At 42.1% G+C, this 9,576-nt stretch overlaps 3 protein-coding genes across 4 annotated transcripts; 1 reads left to right on the forward strand and 2 right to left on the reverse strand.

Annotated features, from left to right (window-relative positions):
- Nucleotides 1-62: 62 nt before the first annotated feature.
- LOC135944404 (nuclear exosome regulator NRDE2) lies at nt 63-4,018 on the reverse strand. The gene is made up of 12 exons (XM_065491311.1): nt 3,911-4,018; nt 3,558-3,789; nt 3,400-3,504; nt 3,154-3,342; nt 2,895-3,095; nt 2,609-2,844; nt 2,378-2,551; nt 1,716-2,062; nt 1,429-1,667; nt 1,231-1,382; nt 949-1,175; nt 63-890 (listed from the first exon to the last, which is right to left on the reverse strand). Exons 1-12 carry the CDS (start codon nt 3,969-3,971, stop codon nt 126-128), a joined length of 2,928 nt encoding a protein of 975 aa, XP_065347383.1. The 5' UTR covers nt 3,972-4,018; the 3' UTR covers nt 63-125.
- Nucleotides 4,019-4,246: 228 nt separating this feature from the next.
- LOC135944405 (protein FAM114A2) lies at nt 4,247-6,575 on the forward strand. The gene is made up of 7 exons (XM_065491312.1): nt 4,247-4,986; nt 5,043-5,199; nt 5,251-5,528; nt 5,585-5,690; nt 5,740-5,984; nt 6,037-6,218; nt 6,274-6,575. The coding sequence occupies exons 1-7, from the start codon at nt 4,336-4,338 to the stop codon at nt 6,464-6,466; spliced, it is 1,812 nt and encodes a 603-aa protein (XP_065347384.1). The 5' UTR covers nt 4,247-4,335; the 3' UTR covers nt 6,467-6,575.
- On the reverse strand, nt 6,560-9,563 carry LOC135944406 (nuclear pore complex protein Nup58-like). Of its 2 annotated transcripts, XM_065491314.1 has the most exons (10): nt 9,364-9,563; nt 8,958-9,301; nt 8,846-8,908; nt 8,617-8,778; nt 8,305-8,558; nt 8,047-8,245; nt 7,775-7,996; nt 7,643-7,720; nt 7,530-7,561; nt 6,560-6,727 (listed from the first exon to the last, which is right to left on the reverse strand). In XM_065491314.1, the coding sequence occupies exons 1-9, from the start codon at nt 9,432-9,434 to the stop codon at nt 7,542-7,544; spliced, it is 1,413 nt and encodes a 470-aa protein (XP_065347386.1). In that variant the 5' UTR covers nt 9,435-9,563; the 3' UTR covers nt 6,560-6,727; nt 7,530-7,541. The 2 variants fall into 2 exon arrangements, with proteins under 2 accessions (XP_065347386.1, XP_065347385.1); XM_065491313.1 differs by lacking the exon at nt 7,530-7,561 and having other exon boundaries at nt 9,364-9,562.
- Between the last annotated feature and the right edge of the window lie 13 nt (nt 9,564-9,576).

Consider the following 9,576-nt stretch of genomic DNA (forward strand, 5'->3'; position numbering starts at 1 on the left):
TGTAGGTACCCTACAGATCTATATAGCAACCATTTAATTTTGGCACAGTTGAATAGAAGGGATTGTTATTTAAAAAGCTCTCTTTGAAAACTATTTTAATAGCATTCGTACAAACTTTGATAAAATTACTCTCCTTTCAATAGCTCCAACTCCTCTGGAGCAATATGCAACCTGAGTTCCTTCTCCACAACCAAGTCCTGAATGTTTGCTGACTCTTCTGGCAAAAGCCTTGCTCCCTGCATGTACAACGCTTTGACCCAGGGACAATCTTCAAGCGCCTTGTAGAAAACTGTCCTGATTGTTTCTGGAGTGGCCTTGAAACCGACGTACCGCAGATAGAGCTGCCACAAAAGAGGGCAGTGCCTGAACTCGAAATTCGACAGCACTTTCTCGTACTGGGCAACCACCCTTGGCTCACACTTCGCCCCGTCTGATTGGTCAAACGTCTCACTCTCGTGCAGCATGGACCGATACTCCAGAGACAGAATCCGCATGGCGTGACCCAGTGCACTGTACTTGATTTTCGCAGTGCTGGTCAGCTTTGAAATCTGCCGAATGGTGTTTTGCAACTGGGCCTGAATGGAAAGAATCGCAGCGTTGTCGGGGAACTCAGAAAGCGCTCTCTCAATGATGCTGTGCAGCAGTCCAGTGTCGCAGGAGGAGTTGCGGCTTCGGTTCTGCATGACGGCACAGTAGATTTCGTAGACAATTTCCTTCTGGCTCTTGGACTTAATGGTGCCGAGTTGCTCCAGGCGCAGAATCATGGCTTCGAGCATTGCGCCAGCGATCCACACGTTCCTGCTCAACACCATCAACCAAGCATAACACGCGATGACATTTGTGAGAAAGTCTTCTGAAAAGGCGTCCACCAGATGAAGAGTTTCTTGGGTCTGCAATTTTTTGTAATTTATATTTTATGTCTACATAAGAGCGTTTTATGGAGGCTACCTGGTTTTGCAGGATTTCCCTGCAGAAGTCTTCGTATTTTTCAATGCAGTCTTCAATGGTTGATTGACCAAGAGGGTTTTGACAGAACGGATCAACGTTTTTGTCGATCAACGAGCAGAGCAGCGTAATAGCCTGGCTGGTTTTCCCTTCCTGGATCCAAATTTCAGCCAGAGTGCGGTAAATCGAGCAGAGTCCAGCCCGATCAGAGCACTCACGCCATTTTAGACCTGCGCAAGAATCAAGAATTAATGGATGCCAATAATAGTTTTTTAAACAATTTACCTGAAGCTCTCGACGCTTGAATTGTCGCAGATAGGATTTTATCAGCAGGTTGCAAACTTTCAGACAAAGCTGCGTCAAGCATGGCAAAATCTCTAAATAGTTGAAATGCTGTTCTGTAATTTGGCTTCTTCAACAGCTTCTTTGCTCTGCTCCTGAGTGATAAATTAGCATTTCAAAGGCCAAAACAACTAGACTTACCTCATGTAAGATTTTGTTTGTTGATTTGTTGGCATGAGTCTGGCGTACAGTGTCTCCCATCTAAGGCACCAGCTCATCATAATACTCTCCTCTTGCTCAGGCAGGCTAGTTGCAAATTTATAAAACGAGTTGTAAAGGAGGTCACGGTAAAGCTCTCCACCCAGCGCGGGTTTCCAGGCAGTGGCACCGCAAGTTGAAGCGATTTGCAACGCAGCATCTCCAATCCAGTTCCTTGGAAGCTTAACAAATATATAAGAATGATCCGTGAAAATTCAAACATGACTCACAATTATATCTGGACTGAATATAGGATATCCCGACGCGAGGAGACCTAAATTAGGCAGGACGGTGTAGCTGCTGAGACACTTGACAGTGCAGTCTCTGAATGGAAGAGGCGGCACTCCAAGCACAACCAGCGCCACTGCGGCGACTCTGAAGCCAAGGCTCTTAGTGGTGATGTGCTGAGACAGACTGGCCATGTCATCAGGGTAGACCAGGCGCTGAGGGTCACCTTCGCGAGCCCAAATGCAGTCGGGAGCAGGTAGGAAGTGCGCCGCCTCTCGCACTCTTTCCACGCGCAACCACAGCTCAGAGCTTGGAAGGCCACTCAGAAGGAGTTGATCTTCATCAGCGGCTGTGTAAGAAATAGTTTTAACAAAATAATACAATAGCAAAAAAAAAAAAATTAGGTATACATATATCTGAAAATGTCCCTTGTTATTGAAATCATCGTGTTTCATTCAACTGACCAGAACTACTACACATGAATAAAAAATGATGAATGATTTTAAATGAGTTCAAAACCTTTAAATCTAAATGTCTTGGAATTGTTTATTTCATTAATTTTGCTTCAATAAAAGACATCTAGGCTTACGACCGACTCTATAAATAATGTTATTTGTCTCAATTCATAAAAAATCATCTAAATAATGTAGACTTGATTAGGTACCTGCATCATTCTCCAGTTTTTCCGCTTTTTTATTAGCAATGTTTTGCAGTTCTGCAATTCCATTTGGGTCCCTGCACTCCCCGAGTGACATTTCTGTGTATAGCCGCAGCATAACCCAAGTTTGCTCCTGCAGGCTAGCTTCCTGGAGAAAGATTCCGCACGCCAAAACCAGTTCTGCGATCCATATTGTTGATTAAAGCAATTAACAAGTAGCTTATTTATTGTCATTACCAAGTATGCCCCTTTCAACTTCAGCATTCGCGTGTTTTTTCCTCCAGCCGTTGACGACATCCATTGCAGAGGAGAAAACGAGAATAATCTTAGGGATGGAACAGCTTGCCAGATGAGATCTCTCGATTTTGGCCAACTCGAGCCAGCCGGCTACCAAAAACGGCTCTCGACTGAGATATTTTCGCAGCTGATTTGCCAGTTCGTCTGCTGGAACTAAACCACTAGCCAAACCATACCTGCATGTACGAGACATTAATCATTTGAATTTCAAAAGAAAAAATATCACCTCTCCTTGATCAGCTCAATGTTGGTAGGATTCTTGCCCAGAGCCCTGTCTAAAATGGCAATCTGCTTGTCGGCCACAGCTCTTTTTTCCGATGCCGACAGGGAACACTGACCGTGTCGAGGTTGCAGTGAGAGCAAAGAGGGCTGAATCTGGACAAGCTTCAGCCAAGCTTGAATATTCATGGGGTCCTCATGGATTGCCCTATTGAGAAATTTTTGTTACTATCAATGCAACATAGAAAAGGAAGTAGGAATAAAACCTGTTGAGTTTTTCAGTAGTCGATTTCAAATCCATGGCAACGTCATGATCCCACTTTGGCCTGTCCTTTTCATCTTCATAATCCTCATATTCTTGTTTGTGCTTTGAGGAGTAATATCTTTTGGGTTTGATCCAGTGAGACCGGTTGCTTTTCCTCCATCCCAAAGGTCGTTTAACAATTTTCTTATATCTTTTTTCAAAATAAATATTAGATCAGCTCCTCAGTAACTTTTAAATCATATATTACTTTGGTTGATGAGGGCCTGCCACGAAGTCACACAAAAGGTATGAAGTGTCCCTCCGGGTGTCAACATAGAAGGTTTCATTTTGAAAACTTGTACTTTCTTTGGGTCTAAAAATTTGATAATATTTTATTACGATTTGAAATTCACATTTTCCTGTTACCTGCTGTGGCCAGAGTAATTATTTTCCAATAATTCGCTTATTTCCTTGTTTGATTTTTTGTCCTTCTTGCGTTTGTGCGACGAGTGGAGTCTGTAATCACTGTCAGCCTTTCTTTTAGAACTGGATGATGATTTTTCGAGCTGACAAGCTTCCAATTTTTCAGGTGTATCATCTGGAAGGGGCACCGATTCGGTAAAGCTGGAATTTTCTAACCATCTATTCGCTGAAACTTCTGAAATATCATAGGTATAAATTAATACAGAGAAACATAAATATATTTTTATGGGCTAGAAACTAGAAATTTTGCTACAAAAATATTTTTCAAAAATAAAGTGTACATAAATAAAACAAACCTGATTGTGGCTCGTCAGCTTCAGCTCCCGTAGCTTCAGAAAAAGCCGGGAATAGTGACATTTTGATGCAAGTTGATGGTGTATTTGTACAGCTGCTTCAGCTGCTTCGACTCTGAGAGATGTGGGCGTAACTTCTACGTGAGTAAGTAAAGGAGTAAAATAATTATGACGTTAAAAACGATATTTTTAAATATACTACAAAAAAACACTACATCTTTTAATTATTAAAACTTTCATTCAAATTTTCTCAAATTCATTTAAATCATTTAACATTCAAATAAATAATCAACATGCTCTGGTGTGTTAACTCCACATTAAGACTTCATTCTGTTGTTCCCTGTTTTCAATTTAATACTGCGTCAGCTGTTGATGACAACATTTCTGCATGGTTTCTGTATTGCAGCAGATTTTCTCGATTTAGAGGGATGGCAACGTCAGAGAGTGATGATTTCGAGAGCGCAGACGAAGGATTCGATGCAGATGATTCGCCGAAGAAGAGTAAAATCAGTGGAGTGACAACTGGTGTGCAAAAGCTTGGACCAGCTGCTGAGACCAAGGAAACCTCAGTCGAAGAAAGCAAAAATGTTAAACCTGTAGAGGTTTCCGAGGAAGGTGGGTGGGAGCCGGATGATTTGGATGATGATATTTTGTACAGCATTGAAGAGAGCAATATCGAGGAAGTGACAAAAGCAGTAAACGATTTAAAAGTCGAACCAGCGGAGGAGCAACAACTGCCTGTCACAGAAACTCCCACGGTTCCAACAACTGCAGAAACAAAAACAGAAACCAGTGAGACACCAAATGAGGTGCAGCAAAAAGAACGCCGACAAAGGCCTATACGAGAAGCTAAAAATATTGGAAAACTCGGTTCCGGAGGAGCGAAGAAATTAGGAAGCAAACTATCTGGAAGCAGTGCAGCTGCAAATAAAGTAACTGAAGATGTCCCTGATAATTTCAAAGAATTTATTAAGGAGAGTGAGAGGAAGGAAGAAGCGGAAGAAAAGAAACCAGTCGAGGTGGCATCAGTTTTGGACAAACTCGCTGCATCATCAGAGGAGCCTCAACAACAGGCCTCGGTAAATGTCCTGGTGGTCTGTCTAATCGAATTATATATTTTTTTTGTTATTTGCAGGGTTGGGGAGCCTGGGGTGGATGGGGATCGTCTCTGCTGACCACTGCTACCTCCAGCGTTACCAGTTTAGGAAGTCAAGTGATAAATACAGTTATTGACACTGTTGAAAGTGGGTTAGGCGCCCCAAATCCTGAGGAAATTGCCAGAGAACAAATAGGTATTGCTAATTCTTAAGCGTTTTTTTAATTTCTTAAAAAAATTTTTTCAGCTGAGACAGTCAAAGAACCTTTGATCAATCCTAATGAGGAAGAAAAGACTGCTGATGGTGGTGATCAAACTAATATCTCCTTTCCTTTGGGAAGTTGGATATCTGGAGTCAGCCAGCTTGGCAAAATCGTAGAAAGCACTGGGTCAAAGGTGATTTCAGGCGGGCTGGACACGTTGGAAAACATTGGAAAAAAGACCATGCAAGTTCTTCAGGACGGAGATCCAGGATTGAAAAAGAAAAGGGCTTTGTTTCAACCAGATAAACCAGTGCTCTCTCAAGTAATTTAATCTAGCTAAAATATATTTCTATAATAATGAATATATCTTTATATCAGGCACTTCGAGAAGCTAAAGAGTTGGCTGAGCAGCATGAACAGGCAGCTGAAGAGAAAATTGCTGCTAGAAAGGTTCATTTTGAGACTTTATTCGATGATTTTCAAGGTAATTGAAATTGATAAAAAAAAGAGTTAAAATAATATCTCTTAAAAAGGTCTGGTCCATTTGGAGGCGCTGGAAATGCTGTCTCGACAGTGTGAGATGAAACTGCAGTCGTCGCTGCTTAAGTTGGCAGGAGCAGAGTTGAAGGAAGCCCACGAAAAGCTGGTTGCTGTGCGTGATGAAAGCATTTTGCCTTCAACAGACGACATAGAGGAACCTGAGGGTGACATTTCAGAAGCGGTTTTAGAAAATATCCAGTCACTGCCAGTCAAAGTTTCATCTGACAAGCTCTTAAAGGTTGTTGGTGTAATGTGATCGGCATCAGTTTCTCATTTCACGCCCTAAATAGATATGGAATAGTTTGCAAAGCCTTTCAACGCGAGATGCAACACTGGCAGATGATCACGCTCACTGCATCAGCTCTCTTGCAGAACTGACGTCAGCCTGCGTGGAGGTTTTTCACAGAACTGGCGAGCTCTTAACGGTCAACGAAACTCGAGATCCTCTCACAGAGGCCCAGGCTCTTCAAAAGTATTTATACCCTTCATTTTGGCAAGAATGAGATCTAATTCAAACATTTTCATAGACTCACTATCAACTTGACATTTTTGGTGGAAAAGTCGGCAACTCTTCTATGCGAAAACCTGAACCAAAAGCACGGCGAAGACGCACAGATCATCATCACCAAAGTTTTCTTGGAGGCTTCAAATAGCAGCACTTACATTCAAGACGCATTCCAGTTGCTCATGCCTGTGCTGCAGCAAGCAACCTTGCTATAAATTTCCATTTTTCAGCATCTTTACTCAAAAAATTGTTGCATGATTATTCTAGAATTAATCGTGGCTTGCTTATTGTAAGATTAATAAAACAAATTTATTTAACAAGTTACGAATTTACTTTAATTTTGGGTGATATAAAAAAGGAGTGTCCAATTATTTTGGCTTGCGCGCATCAGTGCTTTCCACGCTTATTTCCTAGAGGTGGCTGCTGAAGCTGGAAGGTAGTACTCTCAGCCGCTGGAGTTGGATTCTGTCCAGTCCCTGTAAAATGATCGTGATTGGTACTCAACTTCAAGCATCTTGAATAAAATCAGTTAAAAGTAAAGGTTAATCTAAACATGATGGACATAGAGCCCCCAATCAATACCAAATAATGTTAATCTAATTAAATTAGTCTTGTAATGACTAAAAAAATAACACCTTACATCAATTCACTATTTTATTAAATATATAGGATTAATAGTAGTGAGTGTCACTACTGCAATGCCATTTTATCTCAATGAATTTCGTGCTTGGAGTTCTGAAATAGCCGGCTTTTTAAACACAATTTTGGCCAAGCTGGTTTTTAGCAGACTGAATTGGCTGGAATTAGGTTTCCTTCAATTGAAATAAATATGTAAAGTAAGAAAACGGTTTCACCTGAAATATCATGATTTCAAAGCCGCATTTAAATATTTCAACGCCCTTATTAATAAATAATTGACCATATTGATTAAAGGTCGTTTCATGCATTAAAATTCAACTAATTAAAAAAATGCCAATTTGAGCCCAGTAAATATTACTTAGTTTCATCTGGTTTTAACCGCCCTGGCAAAAACCGGCTGGTCAAAATCGTGAACACTGGAAATTTCCTTTGAAATTTTGTTTGCGGCTAAAGTGTGGCAAGAGATTGCCCTTGTTAATGTTTAATAATTGAGACTTTTTATGTACTGAGCAGGTTATTTGTTAGCAGCCTTACTGAATCGCAACAAAGAGACAATTTTGAGGGCTCTATTTCCAGCAGTACTCTACACACATTTTGATTAGGGGAAACACGATTATATTATTTGTAAGGCATGCTCACCAAACAGTTAATCTACTTCCATGAGGATAGACCTATAATAGAACACCACGGAGTTAAAGCCCTCTTGTCCAACTAACTACTCAAAATGCTAATTAAATTTAGGCTCAACATACCAAAGTTGAGTGACGGCGCGAATGTGGGTCTAATTGGAGCAGCAGCCTGAGCCACAAATTTGGAGCTGTTTTGAGCGTCTGTAAATAGATTTAAATTACTTGAATGACGAGTTTTCATTTGGGGGGCAGTACTGCCGAAAAGGGTAGGGCCCGTCTGCAGTGCATGCGATTCAATCGACGAGCTTTTCTTGGACTTTTGGAGAGTCTGGAACACGTCAGTGGTGTCGTGGAGGAGCTGCTGCCGCAACATCAAGTACTGCTCTTTCTTTTGCTCTACCGAGTTGTGCTCCTGCTGCAGCTTGCTCGCCACAGTGATGAATATTTCATGAAGTCGTCTTACAGCCTGAACAAGCTCTGCAAAATATTGATTTGAGATCATTCTTAAGCAATCCAGTGGCCTCTACCTTCTTTCCTCAGCGAAGAACTTTCATTTGCGGACTGAACCACTCTTTCAACGCTGTCCACTTCTTGGCTAATAACCTTCAGTTCCTCTTCGATTCCGTTCGCCACTTCAATGAAATACTCATCAGGAGCAAAATGTTTGTCTTGCATTGAGGGTACTATGTCTTGCGTCTGTTGAGCCATTTCTGCGTGCCCAAGAGTCTGCAGGAAGTTAATTTTGATTTAGAGAAGCTATTTAGTTGGAAGTTGAAGGTACCTACCCTACTGGACTCTGCTTTTAATTTCTTGGCTTGAGCAGCGTAGCTTTGAATTCCATTCCTAATGCTGAAGAGATTCTGCTTGATACTCTCTACGTCATCATGGACCCTTTCTGAGGGCCTACATGAAGACCTGGTTATGTCCGAGGAAATATTTTTTTGCTGCTTGACGAATGCTTTGAAATCTTCAATGCTCTGCAGGATGGGCTGAGGCAATTCTTGGTCCTTCACCGCTTTGTCCTGCTTCTGTTCATCACCTGGAAGATCAAAACGAGAGTGATCAAGCATTCAAGATTGCAAGCGTGCTTTAATTACTTCCAAGTCCTCCAGAGAGGGAAGCAAGTGTTACAGCAGGGCCTCCAAGCCCTGTAAAAGTAGGAGCGGCAGAAGAAGCAGCGGGAGCACTGGTTGCAACTGTTCCAAAGGCAGTGGGCTTTGCACCAAAAAGGCCACCAGTGTTTGCGGAGCTTGTGGCACCTGTACAGCGAGCAGTGCAGTGCTTGAGTGTGATTAAAGCGACTAGGCATTAGTAAAATTTATTTACCAAAGAGACCTCCACCAAGACTAGGTTGGGAAGTGGCTGTTGATGTGGCTGCTGTACCAAACCCTGTCAAATAAATTTAATTTAATATTTTAGTGAATAATAGTAAAATTACCCCCAAATCCAAATCCAGCTGAGGTTGCAGGAGCTGTTGTGGCTGTTCCTCCAAACAGGGAAGGAGCAGAGGATGCTGGAGCTGCCCCAAAATTGGGAAGGCCTGCTGCCGAGGTTGCAGGTGCTCCAAAGTTGAGGCCTGCCGTGGTTGCAGAGCTTGCTGGGGCCCCGAATGAGAGTCCAGAGCTTGCTGCAGCCGTGGTTGGAGCACCAAATGTGGAAGCACCGAAGGAAGCCGTTTGCTGACCGCCAAAGTTAAGCCCCCCTGTGGAGGGAGCCACTGACGCCGTGGGTATGGCAGCCCCGAAAGATGGTTGGGCAGGGGTTGCAGTTGATGTTGCACCACTAGTTTATATAAAAGTTTATATTAGATTACATATAAATGGTGGAAATTGTGACAGACTCACAAGGCACTTCCAAAGTTTGGCTGAGCTGTTGTTGCGGCTGTTTGGCCGAAGCCGAAGTTTCCAAAAGACATTCTCAGTAATTTAATTTACAATTTTTTACAAGAGACGAAAGTTAAGCTTTCGTTCTTCCCTATCAGTAGCGGAAAAAAAGAATTGTGTACGATTATTTGTTTATAAATTATGCCGCCACAACCGGTCGGTCGATGGCGCCGA

The sequence above is a fragment of the Cloeon dipterum genome, chromosome 4 (genome assembly GCF_949628265.1).
Source record: "Cloeon dipterum chromosome 4, ieCloDipt1.1, whole genome shotgun sequence".
Classification (NCBI taxonomy): Eukaryota; Metazoa; Arthropoda; class Insecta; order Ephemeroptera; family Baetidae; genus Cloeon; species Cloeon dipterum.

Bases quoted from the DNA above. Each gene is read 5' to 3' on its own strand.
- LOC135944404 (XM_065491311.1), bottom strand. From the start codon at position 3,971: ATGTCACTATTCCCGGCTTTTTCTGAAGCTACGGGAGCTGAAGCTGAC. The intron at 3,096-3,153 runs GTTTTATTCCTA...ATTTCTCAATAG, and splicing joins ACTACTGAAAAACTCAACAG to GGCAATCCATGAGGACCCCA. The intron at 2,552-2,608 runs GTAATGACAATA...TATGGATCGCAG, and splicing joins AGTTGAAAGGGGCATACTTG to AACTGGTTTTGGCGTGCGGA.
- LOC135944405 (XM_065491312.1), top strand. From the start codon at position 4,336: ATGGCAACGTCAGAGAGTGATGATTTCGAGAGCGCAGACGAAGGATTC. The intron at 4,987-5,042 runs GTAAATGTCCTG...TGTTATTTGCAG, and splicing joins AGCCTCAACAACAGGCCTCG to GGTTGGGGAGCCTGGGGTGG. The intron at 5,985-6,036 runs GTTGTTGGTGTA...CGCCCTAAATAG, and splicing joins CATCTGACAAGCTCTTAAAG to ATATGGAATAGTTTGCAAAG.
- LOC135944406 (XM_065491313.1), bottom strand. From the start codon at position 9,434: ATGTCTTTTGGAAACTTCGGCTTCGGCCAAACAGCCGCAACAACAGCT. The intron at 8,246-8,304 runs GTAGGTACCTTC...AACTTCCTGCAG, and splicing joins TAAAAGCAGAGTCCAGTAGG to ACTCTTGGGCACGCAGAAAT. The intron at 6,728-7,642 runs GTATGTTGAGCC...ATCATTTTACAG, and splicing joins CGCGCCGTCACTCAACTTTG to GGACTGGACAGAATCCAACT.